At 40.1% G+C, this 18,470-nt stretch overlaps 2 protein-coding genes across 5 annotated transcripts; one reads left to right on the plus strand and one right to left on the minus strand.

Moving 5' to 3' along the window:
• Positions 1–840: 840 nt before the first annotated feature.
• Positions 841–6,076, plus strand: clgn (calmegin). The gene is made up of 14 exons (XM_026303016.1): positions 841–1,107; positions 1,260–1,333; positions 1,516–1,574; positions 1,942–2,083; positions 2,225–2,306; positions 2,587–2,779; positions 2,924–3,113; positions 3,218–3,331; positions 3,449–3,605; positions 3,896–4,111; positions 4,297–4,413; positions 4,523–4,667; positions 4,762–4,889; positions 6,002–6,076. The coding sequence occupies exons 1-14, from the start codon at positions 841–843 to the stop codon at positions 6,074–6,076; spliced, it is 1,959 nt and encodes a 652-aa protein (XP_026158801.1).
• Positions 6,077–7,511: 1,435 nt separating this feature from the next.
• scoca (short coiled-coil protein a) lies at positions 7,512–13,282 on the minus strand. 4 transcript variants are annotated; one of them, XM_026303021.2, is made up of 5 exons: positions 13,097–13,114; positions 11,088–11,197; positions 10,020–10,091; positions 9,826–9,906; positions 7,512–9,354 (listed from the first exon to the last, which is right to left on the minus strand). In XM_026303021.2, the coding sequence occupies exons 3-5, from the start codon at positions 10,036–10,038 to the stop codon at positions 9,212–9,214; spliced, it is 243 nt and encodes an 80-aa protein (XP_026158806.1). In that variant the 5' UTR covers positions 10,039–10,091; positions 11,088–11,197; positions 13,097–13,114; the 3' UTR covers positions 7,512–9,211. The 4 variants fall into 4 exon arrangements, with proteins under 4 accessions (XP_026158806.1, XP_026158804.1, XP_026158803.1 ...); XM_026303019.1 differs by lacking the exon at positions 11,088–11,197 and having other exon boundaries at positions 9,826–9,903; positions 13,097–13,282; XM_026303018.1 differs by lacking the exon at positions 11,088–11,197 and having other exon boundaries at positions 13,097–13,280.
• Between the last annotated feature and the right edge of the window lie 5,188 nt (positions 13,283–18,470).

The raw sequence follows: 18,470 nt of genomic DNA on the forward strand, positions 1-18,470 counted from the left end.
ATGGGTATGTGGATATATATTAGCCATATATTTCACCAAAATGTCTTCCAAACTATTACATTGCTTGCCTTTGTAACATAAGTGCAAATAAATGAAAACTGTCACAGTAAGTTATGCTACCTGGCAATAGTGCTCCCCATTCATCACCTCATTCTTATGTTCCTCTGAATCCTTTTGATCCTCCTGCACTCTGATGTTAACAAACAGAACACCAGTGTAGGAATGAGTATTGAGGACAGTTTGCTGCTGTGGTCTCTTCAGTGACACACTTGTTTTTCTGTTGCTCACAACTAAGGTGAGCTGGTGTGACCTGATCAATAGGAAGCCATTGTAGCTGTGCAACATATGAATTATACCATTAACAATCTTTCATGTGTATGCTAGTTGCACACAAGGATCATAATCTGTGCATGTAGTGCTGCAAATTATGGTTAGTAAAGATGTATATGTCTATATGTATTCTGGTATCTTCTCCTTAAGTAAATATTGCTAAAATCATGAGATATTGATGTGATCTGAAGACACAGGCCCCGCCCACATCAGGTAACACTGTACTAATGTAACCTACATCACTTCTGTGTTTTTGTCACACCCACCACCCTCTCATTCCTCCATTCTTTTATGCATTTGTATTGTCTATTTCTATCACCAATGCCCCACCCCCCACACACACCTCATTGCTCTTTCCATAAATAACATCTGTCTCACTCACACCTGCTTCGTCTTCCCATCCCCCTCCCTCACTGTCTCATACCATACCCTCTTCACTCCATTGGTCATTCCTTATCTCATACTCCTCTGTCATGACCACCACCTCCTCCCTTTCCCCCTCCCCTACAGATGAAGCTGGACAGGGGTTGGCTGTGGTGTGTGCTGCTCTTATCCTCCCTGGCTGTGGCACTGGTGACAGCTGAAGACAAGGAGCTGGATGCTGATGTTTCAGACGATGAAGAGATGGGCTTGGATGATGAGGAATTAAAGGTTCTGATGGCAGAAGAGGAGGATGAGGCAACAGTTACAGATGAAAATCACTCTGAGACAGACAGCAAGGGCACAGCAAGTGGGAAGTCTGACCAGGCTGGAACAGATGCAGATGTCTCCTTCCAGGTCAGGAGTGGGTCATACATCAAGTAAAGGTTTTTAAAAAGTAAAGAGCAGATTTAAGTGCATCAGACCTTAGATACTGTTGGAATACACTGTTTGTTTGTTTTTTTTTATGAGAAAAGGGTATGTCTGAAATTTTAAAATTTTATTCCCAGGTCACATACAAGACTCCAGTTCCCACTGGAGATGTCTACTTCGCTGAGACGTTTGATGATGGAACGCTGGGCAGGTATTCTCTGAGAAATTAACCAGCAAGTGCTGCTAAAAAATGCAACGTAAATATTTGATGCATATATCATAAGATCGATACATGAACCTCCAATGATACTGACGTACAGAATCGGTGGCTGGAGTGGTTTTATCTTTCCTTGTAATGAAGCTAAGTGTTTTTCCTGATGTGGATCTTCACAGATGGCAGCTGTCAAAGACTGTGAAAGGGGATGCAGATGATGACATTGCCAAATATGATGGTTTGTTACTGTTTTCCCCCCTGTGATATTCTAGACCTGGTGTATGCTCAGATTTTGTGTATGATGCAAAAAACGTTTATAAGCACAGGTCTTTTTTTATATTCCTGTTGGTTATAATAACACTTTACTTGGCAGCACAATTGCTGAGAAATGAGGTCATGGCACCTCAGATAGAGACACTAACAGTATTTACAATGTTCTGTTGACTGCACTCAAGCTGTCTCAAGCAGAGTGTCTGCAACCACACACCCCAGCATTTAAGCTGTTAAGAAAAATATTGTCATAACCCATAGCAGTGATAGCCCTGACGGTGGAAATGAAACACAGGTTTGTTGAATGTCTGTTCTTCTCTCCTCTCCCGCTCTAGGGAAGTGGGCTGTGGAGCAGCTGAAGGAGAACAAGGTTCCAGGAGACAAGGGCCTGGTGCTCAAGTCCAGAGCCAAACACCATGCCATTGCTGCAATGCTGAACAAACCTTTTGTCTTCCAGGATGAACCTTTAGTCATACAGTGAGTTTACATAATTTTTTTTGTAACTATTTAAATTTATTGTAGAGGTAATATATATATATATATATATATTATATATATTATATATATATATATATATATGCTCAATTCCTGCTGAATTGTTTGGTTTTCTGGTTGTAGATATGAGGTGAATTTCCAGGATGGTATTGACTGTGGTGGAGCATACATCAAACTGCTTTCAGACACTGGCAGTCTCAATCTGGTTGGTATATAAATCATCATTCTGCTGTACTCCATTTCTAACGTGTAGCATTTTGATATAAACAGTAAAATTGTACTTGTGTGCTGCAGGAACAGTACATGTGGGCCAAATGATGGGACGGGCATTAGCTCTGTATTGTTGGAAAGAGAATCAAAATCTTTCAGAAACATTTCTCCTGACTTGTGTATGTGCGGTAGAACTGGATAATAATCTGTCCAGGTTGAACCTAAAACCACTAAAGATTTGGTGTATAAGTCTGTCCTTCTGTTCTGCACTGTAGGAGCAATTCCATGACCGGACACCTTACACCATCATGTTTGGACCGGACAAATGTGGTGAGGACTACAAACTGCACTTGATCTTCCGCCACCAGAATCCTCTGAACAAAGACATGGAGGAGAAGCACGCCAAGAGGGCCGATGTCGATCTCAAGAAGTTCTACACAGACAAGAAGACTCACCTCTACACTCTGGGTATGAGGACAGTTTAGAAAGGAAAATTGTTTTGTCTGTGTTTAATGTCTTACAAAAGTATTAAAATGAATGTACCTTCCATTTTACATGATTGTGCATACATTTCTGTGAGTTTTAGTTCACACATGTATTCTGCATGTTCAGTTCTGAACCCAGACAACACTTATGAGATGTTCATCGACCAGTCTAGTGTGAGCCGTGGAAACCTGCTGCATGATGTGGTCCCTCCAGTCAACCCTCCCAAAGAGATAGATGACCCACATGACTCCAAGCCTGAAGACTGGGACGAGAGGGCAAAGATTCCTGACCCAGAGGCTGTGAAGCCCGATGCCTGGTGACAAGCCACACTAGTAGACTGAACAGACTTTGTTGCTGATTTGTGTTTAAATGTAAAGTCTGTGGTGACTTGGTAAATAACAGATATTGTTGTGTTTTTAGGGATGAGGATGCACCTGCTAAGATTGAGGACCCTGATGCTATGAAGCCTGAGGGCTGGCTGGATGATGAACCAGAGTTTGTCCCTGACCCCAACGCTGACAAACCTGAAGACTGGTAAAAAAAAAACAAAAAAACTTGTCCAGAACAGTTTTACCTATACAAAGCCAGAATTGGCTTTGAAAGATGATAGTGTTTAGACTAAGAAATGACATACCTCCCTTGTGTGTGCAGGGATGAGGAGATGGATGGAGAATGGGAAGCCCCTCAGATTCCTAACCCAGCCTGTGAGACCGCCCCTGGTTGTGGGGAATGGAAACGTCCTATGATGAACAACCCAAATTACAAGGGCAAGTGGAAAGCCCCTCTGGTAGACAACCCCAACTATCAGGTAACAGCTAATTTTGGCATCTGTGGAAAGCTTTAGTTATTTATTTGTACATGGGTCCAGGAAAATCTGATCTATATGGATGTATATGCTGAAGCTGATACTGCAGGTGCAGATGTTATCTTTTACATTGTAATAATCAGTTTCTCTGCTTGTATTTTTTTGTTTAAGAGTAAATAATGACATTATATACTGTACAGCATCTCTAAGGTGTCCAGTTCAGCTGCAGTCCAAAACATATCAGGCTATTTTTCTTGTGATCGTTTCTTCCCCTTCCACTGTCTTCTCCCAAGGGAGTCTGGAAGCCTCGTAAGATCGATAACCCAGAGTATTTTGAGGACCTGCAACCTTTCAGGATGACACCTTTCAAGGCCCTGGGCTTGGAGCTGTGGTCCATGACCTCAGATATCTACTTTGACAACTTCATTATCACCTCTCACAAGGAGGTGGCCGACCGCTGGGCGTCTGACAGCTGGGGGCTGAAGAAACTGGTAGCTAGTGCCAACGAGGTCAGTGTGATGAGCTGTAAGAGCAACAGGAACCTAGAACAGCACCTTTACACACTTACATCGCCTTTAAGTGCATTTAATTTACAACAGGGCTGTCAGTTTCTGTGAAGGAAAGGCTAACAAATGGTCACTGTTGGCCTGTGTTCTCTGCTCTCTTGTGTCTCCTAATCCCTCCAATACACCAGCCAGGGATTTTTGCTCAGCTGATGATGGCAGCAGAGGAGCGGCCGTGGCTTTGGGTGATCTACATCCTGACAGTAGGCTTGCCCCTGGGGCTGGCTGTGCTCTTCTGCTGGCCAAAGGTACAATAAACCTGCAGTTTTTAACTGTACGTCACTGGTCATATCTGATATATACCACCACCAGTCCTTCTGAACCTGACTGGCACTCCATCTCTTGTTTGTGTCTAAGAAATCAGAGAATGACTATGTACACAAGAAGGTGGATGTTCCACAGGCTAATGAAGAGGAAGATGAGGAGGAGGAAGAAGAGGAACCAGCAGCAGCAGATGAGGAAGACAAAGCAGCGGAGGCCACGGAAGGTGCACCAGTAGCAGGTTATACAGTCTTGTCTTCAGTGTTGAACTACTATTGCTACTTTGTTGTAGTATTTCTTATTCCTCACCATCGTTACGCTTACTCTTTAAACAGCAACAGAAGAAGCTGAAGAGGAGGATGGTGCTGATGCAGGAGGAGACATTCTACAAGGGAGTGGTGAAGAGGAGGAGGAGGGAGAAGAAGAGGAAAGCAAAGCTCCTGAGAGAACATTAGAAGATGAGGTCAGTAATGCTTTGGGTTATTCTTATCTGTGCAGCAGGATGAGCTGAGTGTTACGCATTGTTCATTATCCATCCTGCTTAGGATAGTATGTGATGTTTTAGTTTAACAGTTTAAATTTAATGAACTAAATGTAAAATGAAAATACTTTTCAATTAAAAAAAAATGTGTGTTTAAGATCCTTCACAAATTTCTTTGCTCACCTGTTTAATTAAGTAATGAAAAAACAAAATCACAGGAGCTACTAGAAATCACTCTGCCTGTCTTTTGGCCCAAAAGTGTGAATTGGTAGCCACATGCAAATTTAGGACATCGGCCACAAAGCTCACAGCTTGTTGATAATCTCTTGCCGTGTACTGTGGCAACATGTTCTTGTGACATGAGAAAAATGAAATAGTGTGGCCTCATATAGGTAAACTGGCCAGGGTCTGTGGGTCTTTTTAAAGTCACAGGCACTAATGATGCCACTAAACTATAGCAAAAACCTCAAAGGGGCATTTGTACTCTTGTATTCCAACTTTCTGCTGTGGCTTGGTACTGTGTTAGACTTTACACAGTGCAGATTTTAAGACTCTTGAAAATCTTGTTTTAAAGATGCATTTGCCCCCAAGTGTGATTTATATGACCTGTACTCAAAACTTTAAACCTGTGAAAATAAAAAAAATGCAAGCAATACATTGTGTTTAACAGGTTGCTGAAATGTTAAGTGTTTGGTGGTGTTCCGTTGCAAGGTATAAAGCACTATTAGACCCATGAGATCACACATTGTTATTCATTCATATCCACACACTCCTGGTTATGTTCCTAGTGGCCTGCAGACAATACACTGAGCAGGATCACTCATCTCCTTGTTTAGCCTACTTCATGTCCTTGACCTAGTGGTTGCATACTTTTTCAGTGACTGCACTTTTAAGAACAAATGTGTATTTCATTCCATTTGGCATTTAAAAGGTCTATTAAAAATGTCATTTGATTTCATAACATTTGCAGGCATTGCAAGATGGGGCTGTATGTATGCTTTTGTTCACATTGTGATAATGTGTAGTGTTTTATTTCTTATCCATTACATTTGCCTTTTTCTTTCTCTTTATTTCATTCAAATTCTGGTCTGCAGCCAAAGGAGGGAGGAGATGTTGCCAAAGAGAGCCACAAACAAGCTGTGAGAAAGCGGAGGGTACGGAAAGACTGAAGAGGCCACCCCCACGCCGACTATCTCCTTTCTCCCCCCGATGGGGAGGAGGTGAAAAGGCCTTCTCTGCTGTTCCCCCATCTGAGTGGAGCAGCATGTAATTCCTCCAAACTAACTGGCAGCCTGCAGTCACCCTAGCTGCCCCATCGTTCAGCTACACCCATCACAGGTCTGCAGTCTCCCCAGACCACATCCTGTATTATCCCTCATCTTGTCTCATCTCTCCCCTTCTTGTCTGCTCGTTCAGCTATCAAATGAATTTTCTGGAGATTTTGTGCATTTAGCTGTTTTCCCACCTCCATCCTGAGCTTCCCTGCATCTTTTATTCTTCTCCCCCTCTATAAGCCATTGCTGTCAAAATGCCCGTCAGTCATACACGGCCTCTTCCACCCTGTTCCTGTTTAGTCATCTCTGCTGTCAGTCCTCTTCTGAATATCCTCTATCATAGATCTGCCAGACCATCTCCTCTGAGAACAAAGGCAGCAGAGAGCATCCGCACTGCTGTCGGCTCCACTTCGTTCCATTTTACAGCTTATCATAGGGACTGCATCTCAGAAGTTATTCTTGTGTCCTTTATTTTAAAGAACATGTTCAAGGACACAGTTTGATAGAGTTCCTTCCTAGTTTGAAATTGTTGGGGTTTTAAGAACAGGCCAGGCGGAGAGGACGCCAGGCTGAAAAGAAAGGCTGTTTGAGATGTGTGTCAGCATTTCAGCTGAAATGCTCAGCTTAGGTTTAAGCTTACCTCTTCAAAAATGGGTGTTCTGTTTAGATTTTAGCTAGTTTGTAAGGAGTATCAGTTACTTTTGTGTTTTCTACTAAGTTATAGCAATTCAAGATTTAGCGTTGATAACCCTATTTATTGGTTTTGTTTGAAATGTTTTATGCCAGTATGAATAAACATGTAAAGTGTTTGATTGACTTGATGCAGTTTTCCTGAAGGATGCATTCCTGATGTGCTTTTTCTGAGTTTGTGTGTTCGAACTGGAAAAAAAATGCTAAAATGCATAACTAGGTGAACACCTTGGCTATCAAGTTAATAAATTACTTAAATCAATTTATGAATTGCAGCAAACGGCTGAACAGTAAACCTGTGAAAACATGTCTCAAAGTCAGTACACTGCAGTGCTTCCCCACAATATCTAGACTGGCTGGAGTTTGAATCCTAGATTGTTGTCTGGGGAAGATGATCCTAATTTATTTTTTGTTTTATATTATTGTCTCAAGCTTTTGTAGTTCATGTTCTTGCCAAATATTGGCAGATACCCTGTTTACATTTGTTTGCAAAATGTACATTGCTCTTACAAATAAAACTATTTAATACAAAACATATTTTGTCAAAGGCCTTATCAAATGAGACACAATCATTTTTGAATTGGATTATGCTTACTCTTCCGTTACAAATCTGACCTGTTGGTAATGAAAGATCCAATGAAGCAATTTTAGATTTTATTAAAAATGTTTAAAGGCAAATGTGCAGTTTTCCTATGCAGAAGACAAGAAGGTGTCAGGGTACATGTAGGTCAGGCATATTCAGCATGCAAGAAAAATCAATGATACTCTACTGTACAACTGTTTAAAAGTACCAAAATAAACTCAATGAACTACAGCATATATATTTTAAATCATGAAATATTAGCAGCTTCTTTCTTTCAAACACCACCATATTTCTGCTTTCTAGACATTGTACAGAACAGTTTGGTTTTAAGGAAATTAAAACTTGCTATTTGTCTGTCATTCTTATCCCTTATTGTTTTATTGAGGAAGCAGAGGTTTTGGAGGACACACCCTCCACTCTGGTGAAGTCAGGCCATCAGCACATTTTACAGTCAAACCCATCCTCCAGCAAGCCATGTATTCCACGCCTGACTGAGTGGATCAATAGCACTCAGAGCCTCTTTACTGCTTTTGTTGGTGCAGCTAAAGGGAAACATCTTTTTCTTGCCTCCTCGTGTTCCTGTCTCAGCCCTTGCTTGTCATTTGCTCTGTTCAGACCTTCCTCCCAACACTTTTACAGAATAAGGACACAAAATATGGACAGGTATTTGGAATACACACATCGGTCTTACATCAGATATTGGGCCACAGCACTCATTAATGACCTGATAAACTTGGTTTAAAGGTTGCAAATACTTTTAAGTACAGAAAGAACATTGCGATATAAAAAGCAACCACTTGCAAAAAACTCATTACTGATGCTAATTAAGAACTACATTTTTATGCTGTGCTAGTTAACACAACCTTTTGTTTCTGTGCTTTTCCCTAATATTAGTGCTGAGCTCTCTATGGTACCTATATGTATCTACCAGGTATCGTTAAAAAGTTCTCAATGGCTTCACACACTGCAATTCATTATTAATTTAATGACATTTCATTAGATATGCTAAACTGTTGAAAAAAAAAAACATATAAGGTAATTTTTTCCTACATGCCACCTAAATACATTGCTTTTTCTTTTTCATTATAAGTCCAGTTTGCCAGCTTTCAAGTAGAGAATTACAGCCATGCAATCCATATACAGGGTGACACCCAAGACCTACCAAAAACTCAGATCCAGCTGATATAGAAAATATTTTACAAAAATAAACTGTCAAATAAACCAGTGATGAACATCAGGTTCATGATTGCGATATTTACGGTTAGATTTAGCCCACTTACAGGTCTGTTTGAGACACTAACAGTGTGTAACAAAGCTGTGAAAACCACAGTAAAGCCAGAATTGTCTTCAAATGGATCAACAAGCAGATAAAACAGACCTAAGAATTATTGTACAGATAGCACATTGATGGAAAGTATTTAGAAGAATCTCAAGGTACAAAAACTCTTAACTGCTGTTGGCGGTTAAAGGGTGATCTGTAGCATGGAGAGGAAACTGCTGCAAAACAGACCTGCACCACACTAACATTAAATGCATCTATTTCTGAGACAACTGAATGGGTGGAAGTCAGTTTATGTTTTCGATGAAACTCTTAGATTTGACTGAGGTAAACAAGCTCAAACGGTTACAGAAAACACCCAGGTCTGCTGAGAACAAACTCCTCTCCATGTCTCCACACCGGCTTTCCTCTCCTAGCCACTTGCCTGGGACGTCAGGGTTTTTATGTTTTGTTTTGCTTTTTTCCCCTCAAGGGTAGCTCACTTCCGTTTGCTCTTGGTGTCGGTTGTCTGGAAGACACTAGATGCTGACATGAGGTTCTCGATGTACTGACCGAGGACCTGGTTCTCAGACTTTAACTTGAGGTTCTCCTCCTTCACTGCATCCACCCGTGCTGACAGATCTTGAACACAAATAAGAAAAGGAAGATGAAACAGTTCATCAAAGCCAAATGATCTTTCCTTCCCCTGGGTTTTCCACAGGTTATACTAGGAAAGCAGAACTTTGTATGGTGTGTTGAACAACTACGCTAGACATCACGAGTGAAAGGTGTCATTCAAAGATGGAGTAAAAGTCTATGTGAATGTTAAATGTATGTGTGTGAAGAAGCAATAGAGTGAGAGCATACAAGAAATATCGAGACAGCAACATCAATATAAATGTTTAAAATAGCATGAAAAACATGTTTTAGTGGGTTTTTAGTGTTTGTATTAGAACAAGACAAGGATGTATATGCAAAAGGAGGGTGGGTTCATTTAAGTTTGTTTATTTTCTGAGTATGGGTTTCTGTGAGTTAAAAGTCTTCAAATGTGACAATATACGAAAACAAAACCTGTAAAAACAAAGTGATACATGCAAGTGACATGGGTGTTACCTTCCAGCGTGTGCTGAAGTTCCAAAACTTGATTTATCAACTTTGTCTTGTCCTCCATATCCGCCTGATTCTCCCTGTCTCCTGATATCAACACAAACAGTGACGCTACTTACATACATACATTCATTTATCCTGATCACACAACGCAGCTCTTGCACACAAACGATTTCTCAGTTACATGGAAGCAAACGTACCATCTATGTCGCAGTTCATGATGAGAAGCTCGCTCTCCTGTTTAGTATGCAGGGCTGCAGATCCGCTGTCCACTGAAACAGATAAAGGACAGAAACTGAGCTCAAAAACTGCTGAAAACAGGATATAACAGACGAAGATCCAAATAATGAGGCTTCCAGGTTCCCCCAGGCAGCTGTATAGTTATGATGGTTGGGCACTCACTTCCTAACACATCTTGCCATCATCTTAGTCAGTCAGCTTCTATACATAATGTGTTATTTCTGTGATCCGTGTTAATGTTTGGTTTCAGTGGTCATAAACATGGCAGCTGGGTAAACAAGAGTCTCTCTGGGTTATCCCTGCCAGTGAGTGGGAGCAGTCACCCCACCCAGGCTGTGAGATGATGTGGAGATGCCGCCGACTGTCGACCTATATACCAGGAGCCAGCACTTCTTTAGATGTGCTTACACGGTGTATTTCCAACACCCCGGTCTATATCCCCACTGTATCCACGAATACACGCGTGAAATTACACCTTTGTTTATTACGGCTCCTCCCTGTTCATCATGTTGACTCTCTCGTCGGTGCGACAACGTACATGGTTCAGACTGCTGGTCCCTGATTAAACTGTACCACAATACTGAACTTACCACATCCAGGACACCCCCGTGGGTTGATCAGCTGAAACAGGCAAAAGCAAAAACCCACGCAGACGTGTCCGACAATTGACGCTTGTACATTAGCTATGCCACGTAGCTAACTAGCTTTGTGGCTGGCTACACAACCGCACGGGACAGCAACACAAATCTTTTAAAACCAAATGCGACGTTATTATTTCACCAGAAGTGACGGAAACTCTTCCGTGCTGTACAGACCGTATTTAGCAACGACCTAACGTTACCGACAAGTTAACGTCACATTTACCGTGCGTCCCGCTAACGGTTATAAATTAGCCGCCACTGCTAACTAGCTTTAGCTTCGACTGGCTGAGATTTTGCTACTCAGCGTTTTGTATTGGCCAAAATAACATATCCTGTTATTATATTTGTCAAATTTAGCTAATCATGTTAGTGATCGAACTCACCTACAGCAAGAAACGTCTTCTCCGTTTAGCGGAGGTGCCCAGCGACGATAGCGGTGACGTCACCACGCATCAACATCCGTCATCACGACCACCGCACGTAAAAAGGGGGGCCTACTGACATTATACATAGATACATAAATAAACAGGTACACACATACAGAGTTTTGGTTACATCACTTTGACTTTCATTCATTTCCTCAAGACTTTCCTATGAGGAATAATCCCCCACCCCCCAACACACACACACACACACACACACACAGTGTTGCTGCTGGTAGCAAATCATGCACATATGTAGACAGTATAGCAGCAGTTGGCAAAGAAATCGTGACCAAGAATGTCAGCAAGCTTGTGTGCGTATGTGCGTGCGTGTGCCTCAAACACTAGCTTTTTGTCTGATCATGTGTCTTTGTGCATGTATGGAGTGCTTGCTGGACGTGTAAATATGCATACATGAATGTTGTATGTGAGTATGGTGTCGTGTGGCCTCTGCACTGTCTGGCTCTGAGCAGTCCAGGCATGCTGCTTGCTCTTTAGCAAAAACCCAGGGACACTGCTCCTTCAGCTAACAGCCTTCTATGACCAGGCAGTTCAGCCTCCATGTCTTCTCAACATCTAAACAATAAAAGTAGAGGCCATCCTGGAATACACTGATCATCGCCTTCACAACAGCCTGATGGAGCAGAGAAGCAGCTGCAGTTACTGTAACTGCAAGACTACCTGAACTTCCCTTCAGGGATTAATAACGTTCATCTCATCTTATCTCATCTCAACTATCTAAAGTAGCTAGCTGACATTAACACTCAAAAGCTAGTGGACAGACCAGACCAAGGAAAGCTGTATAGGCAAAACCATCAAGTGCATGAAATTGAGCGATTGCTTATGAAATTATTGTTTTTCTTTCTTCTTTAAAATGTTATTTGGTATTGCTTTAGTAGTACAAATTAAATGTGATTCAGCAAAAATGTGGCAATTTCTCGTCCTAAACTGCCCACAGACATTTCCGCTGCAGGTATTATATTTTCCACTGTGAAATTTACAAAAGCCCAGACTCTCAGGGTCCCCAGACTGGACTATTTTAAACTTAGCTCACATGGTCCATTTTCCTAAAGAAAAAAAATCTGTTGCAGTCTCCAAAAATAAATGATGGTTATAGTTATTGTCTTTCTCTGCTTATAAATCCCAAAGTCATGCATATTATCATCAAAGTGTTTTGTGACACTTCAATAGTTTTACTGATAGTAGGTTTATATATATCTATGTCTCAGACAAGACTCAAAAAGGCCTATGTATGTGCTAATTTTAACACACCCTGTAAATGTTGCTGGATACAGTTCAAACAGGGGAGATTTAGAAATAGCCTATTCCTAAATCATGATTTCATAAGATCTAGTTCAGTGCTCATCCTCAATTTTAGTTAAAGGACAATTATTGTGTGTGTGTGTGTGTTTAGAAATGTCTGCTTGATATTCACTGAATACTAAAGACAAAGCGATGCAGCTTTGTTAGGAGCCACTCCTCAGTCCTGTCACAGCACAACACACCCACATAACCGCTTACAAGCTGTTTGCTTCACCCTCATTGACCTTTGTTCAGTCATACCCATAACACCTGATTCAACAGTCATGTTGCAACAGAAAAAACCAAGCACTGTTCAATGAAATCAGTAAAAAAAAAAAAATCATTTTACAGTTTAGACTTTATACAAATGTTCACTTTCCACCCCAATAGTGAGTACAATATTAAAATCCACAAACAATAAGCATATTAATAAGCATAGTTATCTAATATCTATGGCATCAAATTGGACATGTAAAACACAACAAATTGAAGGTAAATAAATTTGAAATGTGTAAAGTCCCTGCCTTGGTCTTGAGAGATTCAGTCTAACATGACTTTAAGTTCTAAATCTCTCCTATAAGCTGCAGACAAGAGGAACTGCTACTTCTTGTTGTGTACACATGAAACTAGCTAACTGAAAATCTATTGCTGAAGCGTCCCTTAAGGCTTTACCTGCGTCATCTGCCAGAGAGATATTAGTGAACGTCCCATCATCCTCGTCCACGTTGGCCTCCATGGCCTGACTCTCCATTCCTTCTTCCAGCTTGGTTTCCTTTGTGTTTTTATCTCACAGAGTCATTGATTAGTTTCTCAGCGTCCAGCTTTATCACTTGCTTTTCATTTAAATGTTCTTCTTTTGTCTCTGTCTTTCTTCACGCCCTTAGGCCCTCCCTCCTCAAACACACCTGCTGCCTAAATTATTCACATGTCGTGGTTACCTGCCCTACCTGACTGACAGCTCAGGTTACATTGTTGTCATGGAAATGGGTCACCGTGGCAACCACCCGACCACTGTTTTCAGAAATTAGCTGCAACATCACAAATATGTCATGTTGTCACACACAGGACCACATGAGTATCTAGCAATAAGTGTTGGTAAACTAAAGGCTCCAGTGCAATGTTAGGTAAAAATGACAAGAGGACATGAAGAGAAACTAGTTTCATTAGATCTATGGGACCAGCCTGCACTCTGGTGGTTAATGGTGAACACTGCAGACAGTGTAGGTGACAGCCAGCTGAAAGTTCACCATGCAGCTTCTGAGAGCAGCCTACAGTGACAGTGCAGTTCACTGACATACAGTAATAAAGGAGACAGGGAAGTAGCTGTATGCTGACAAACCACTGATGCCGGTAGGATGATTATGAAAAATATATTTTTAGTGATAAATAAATGTAAGATATAACGAGATATGCCTTACCACAACAAAACATCACATTAATTGAGCATAAGAGCTCAATTTGACTCTAGAAACAGTAGTTTGACTTAATACAAATCCAACACTCCCTCCTAGAAACAATGTCTGCTTATTATGATACGATCTATAGGAGCACTTTCTGAATCAGCTTCCCAACAGCAGCAGGAGTATGCCACTGCATAAAAAAATATAGATTTGGCTAGGTTTATAGAAAGATCATAGTTTGAGATAAAATACACAGAGTATTTTGTTATGGTTAGAGGAGTTTTGCCATTTTGGCTACAGTAATAAACACATGGTTAAGGTTATAGAACAATTCTAATATCTTATAAAGTCACAGTTTCTTTGTAGAACCATCTACCAAATTATGTCCTACATCACATTATCATTTTATTACATTGTCACCTGACTGTAACTGTAACTACAGATCACAGTATGGGTTTTCTTAGCCATTATGCTGTGAAAGAAACATAACACCACCCAGATTATTTTTGTTATCAACATAACAAGGAAACATTAAGAAATATACGTGTCAAACTGCTGAAATGTTTATGCTGAACACATCTAAAAATGTCCATTGATCTATTGTTTTTCTATAGTATCGGCTCTTCCGGTAGGAAATTGGCTATGAGCAACTATAGCATGCTAAAACATCAATGGTTTATCAGTTATGTTTAAGCTTCCACTGTGCAGACATTTTAGGCTCTTTAGATGTTTTAGATTCTTATCACACAATAGTCAGGTGTCTGAGCGAGCCCAGGTTTACTGTGCAGGACAACAAGCCCATAAAGAGCCTACCTCTACCTACTCTGACTATTTTCAGAGGTAAGAAGAACCAAGAGTCATGCAGAAGATGGCCTGACCCCCACAGAGCCCTAATCTCAGCAATTACAGTCAGTCTGGGGTCACATGAGGAGACAGAAGACACTCTACACAAGAACTGCTGTTGGTTTGAGGCCAATAGGGAGTGCTGCAAATACTGGTTAGATTTAGGTTTTGTTACCTTTACTGCACTTTGTATGAAATTTACTTATACATGAAATACTATTTATGTAATTTATATGAAAAGAATCCCCTGTATATTACTGCCTCAAACCTTTGCATAGTACTGTATTCTCTGCATGTCTAAATCCAGGATGTGAACCCTGATCTCTTCTGTGATTGTCCAGGTTTGTACATCGACTATCCAAAATGATGTTACAGTTATTTAGAAGTAAACATTTAGGTCTTTAAGGCTTTTAAAATTCAAGAACAGTTTTGTTCTATCACTGCCATGGGTAAAATATAGTGACTTTACAGAACACAACACCTGCTTGAGGATTTGATGCTAATAATGGTGGGAAGGACTGAAAATAATGTCTACTATTATAATAATACAAACAGGAGATGAACGCTGTAGCAGTCAAGTGAAATAAGGTATTTAAGTCTAGTCTGCTGGAAAAAAACAGCTTTTAGGCTGTGTAGATAATGTGAATTACAGCAGCATGTGTTTTCACTGTCTGAAAGACAATGTGTGTGCATTTGCATCTCTTTGTGTTTGAATGTCTGCAGTGCTGCTTGTATTTATGGTTTTATGTGTATATTTGCTCACATTTGTACTTGGATTTGAACTTTGATGCATCTATGCTTTTACTTGATTGTGCTTGAATATTTGTGGCTTTTCTTGCCTATGTTCTGTTTGTGTGTGTTTGCACGCATGTCTGCTTGAAGAGAATTCATCCGCCTCATAAAACCAGAAAGATACTGACATTTATGGGAACAATTTCATGGGAAAGAGAGAGTCGTTAACACGCACCAGTTTGCTGATAATCCAAACCTTACCTCCAGACTGCAGTCTGATCAGCTCCCTTTGCTTATCTCAGATCACTTTTATTTTCACTCACACAATATAAAGAATGACACCACCGGCTAAACTTGGCCAGTGACACCAAAGCTGTGATTCCACCCAAAACACTTTGCTCAAAAGCAAGCTGAGCACAAAGGTTCAAAGTTTACAGGCTGGTTGTTTTCACTGGTTAGAGTGAAATTTGAAGTGAAAAAGACAAATGTGGAATTTGTTAATGTGTGTGTGTGTGTGTGTGTGTATGTGTGTCCCATCATTGTGAGAATTCTATCTGAGTGAGGACATTTTGGTCAGTCCTCATTTTTTCAGACTCCATATTTAAGGCGGTATGAAGGTTAAGGTAGGTTAATGTTAAGGTAAAGTCTAGGGGTAAGGTCTAGAGAATGTATTATGTCAGTGAATGTTCTCACAAAGATAGAAGTAAGTGTAAGTGTGTGTGTGTTTGTGTGTGTGTGTGTGTGGAGAGAACAGTCCAACACTTTACCCTCTTTTCTCTGTCTCTCTCTAAAGTTGTGAATGCTACTAAACCTGCTACTTTCTCTGGTTCTACCTACACACACACACACACACACACACACACACTGTGTTACCCCTGTGATGGTCCACAGACCAGATGCCCACTTTGGCACCAGCACTCTTATGCTAAGCATGGGGCATTTTTGTACCACACACACATGCACGTGCATACACATTGTCACACACAAACAAACACACAGAGGGAGAAAAAGAGGCTGTAAAAGAGCACTCGTCCATCTGTCCATCTCCCGGCTGCTCTGGTACCAAGCACATCAGCATGTTTGTGTCTCCCTACAGTGTCCTCAGCGTTGTGTGTACAAGTGTGTGTATGTCTATGAATGAATCTAATACTAAATCTCTGCAGTGTGTAAGCTAAATTCAGTGAGATGGAAAAACAAAAATAAATTGCTTTCCCCAGTTTGACACAATTCAGGGACTGTGAAACTTGAGTCATCAAATATTACAGTTTTAGATGCAGTAACATTTACAGTTTCACCCTTTACAGATTTCTGACATTGGAATTTTAAAGCCTCACACTCACCCTTGCACCAGGTTTTGTCGATTGAACACTAGTTAATTGTATTTTGTTGTTTTTTTTTAGATTTATTTTAAATCTTTATATTTGTTTTATAGAAATAAGTACGAATAGTTAACAAATCTAGATTTACAACATTAAGCTTTGATGAGAAAATCACAAAACACCAATAGTACCAATGAACTAGTTCACAGGCAAATTGGATGATCTTTGACAGTTTGATCAGATGAAGCTCGACATGTTGTGTTGTTATGACATATAGCCTATGGACTTTTGATTTTAGCAGTTTATATTAATCAATATCAGTATTACCTAGATTTAATGTCTTTAATGTTTGATACTTTCACATTGTAATTTTTGAAACTTGATTTCTTTTTCATTTTTCTGGAAGAGGGGAGGATTTAATGGTGTGCCTTCCCCGTCCTAACCTGATGAACAGCTGTAAGAAGTGAGATTGAACTGGTCAGCAGTTAGCTTACTACTGCAACAAACATGGGTACATTTATCTTCCTGTTAGGGGCAATGAAGTTATAAGTTAATATGGACTATTTCTACTAAGTATGTGGTGTACTTTGTAATCAGCCTCATGCTCAGCCTCATGTCAGCGTCCTTTCATTTTGGGGAATGAGTTTTTAACTTTTTTAGGAGTCACACGGTTGGTAACTTTCTTTGACTTTACATTTTATACTTTTAATGTTCAAGGGCAGGCTCCAACAGATCCCCTTGACCCTAGTTAGGAATAAGTGAGTATAGATAATGGATGGACGGATGTTCAAGGGCAGTTCAGTCGGTGGGTGGTTAGCACTGTTGCCTCACAGTGTACCCCTGCCTTTCGCCTGAAGACAGCTGGGATAAGCTCCAGTAGATCCCTGTGACCCTAAACAGGAATAAGTGGGTATATATAATGGATGGATGGATGGATGGATGGACTTTTAATGTTCAGTAATTCTATTTTAAGCATATCATTGGCTCACTAGCAAAATGGCAGCAGTGCTTACAAATATTAGCTAGCAATATTCATATTCATATTATTATTATTATTATCATAATATTCATAATAAGAACAGCTTTAAAAATGTGACCCAACATTGGCTCCTTTTCAGCAAAGCCCAGCAATAGCATAGATCAGCAAGTCATACACACTGACAACCTGTCTGGCCCAATAAACTGCACCTGGTCTACTTAAACCTCATCAAACATTCAATGTTCAGCAAATGATTGTGATCTAGGTTGGCCCCCAAAGTTAATCTACAAACCTATTGTCCAAGTGAAGGAGTATTCAGCTCTGGCAAAAGGTATAAAAGTTTTTTAGGGCAAGAAATTGTAGGTTTTGTTAGTAGATGCAAGAATGTCCTGTACTGATGTTACATGTGTTATTTTAAATAGTTAATTAATATATTAGTACTCAATTATTAGTTTAAAAAAGAGTTTTCTGAACATAAATTTTAAATATTAAATCAACATACATAAACTGTGAATATTTGGGCCTTTAATGCTTTGAAATAAATTGTATTACTTCTAACCTGTTTGGCATTTAATCCAGATTAACTCAATTTTATTTATTTGATTTATACACTACTTAAACTTTTAAGGTAATTGGTTTCCTCAAAATCTTTAATTGAGCTTGTCAGGGTTAACAGTGTTGCACAGCTTTAAAATGCACTGAAATTGGCATTTTACACAGCCAGTTTGACTGTTGTCTTACTAATGAATAAGCGTTTTCAGTGTACATCAGTC

This window comes from Mastacembelus armatus, chromosome 1 (genome assembly GCF_900324485.2).
Source record: "Mastacembelus armatus chromosome 1, fMasArm1.2, whole genome shotgun sequence".
Lineage (NCBI taxonomy): Eukaryota > Metazoa > Chordata > Actinopteri > Synbranchiformes > Mastacembelidae > Mastacembelus > Mastacembelus armatus.

Excerpts from the sequence above, each read along its gene's own strand:
- clgn (XM_026303016.1), top strand. The coding sequence starts at position 841 with ATGAAGCTGGACAGGGGTTGGCTGTGGTGTGTGCTGCTCTTATCCTCC. Across the intron at positions 3,606-3,895 it reads TAGACAACCCCAACTATCAG|GGAGTCTGGAAGCCTCGTAA; the intron begins GTAACAGCTAAT and ends TCTTCTCCCAAG. Across the intron at positions 4,414-4,522 it reads TGCTCTTCTGCTGGCCAAAG|AAATCAGAGAATGACTATGT; the intron begins GTACAATAAACC and ends TTTGTGTCTAAG.
- scoca (XM_026303018.1), bottom strand. The coding sequence starts at position 13,175 with ATGGAGAGTCAGGCCATGGAGGCCAACGTGGACGAGGATGATGGGACG. Across the intron at positions 9,907-10,019 it reads CATGAACTGCGACATAGATG|GAGACAGGGAGAATCAGGCG; the intron begins GTACGTTTGCTT and ends TGTTGATATCAG. Across the intron at positions 9,355-9,825 it reads ACTTCAGCACACGCTGGAAG|ATCTGTCAGCACGGGTGGAT; the intron begins GTAACACCCATG and ends TTTGTGTTCAAG.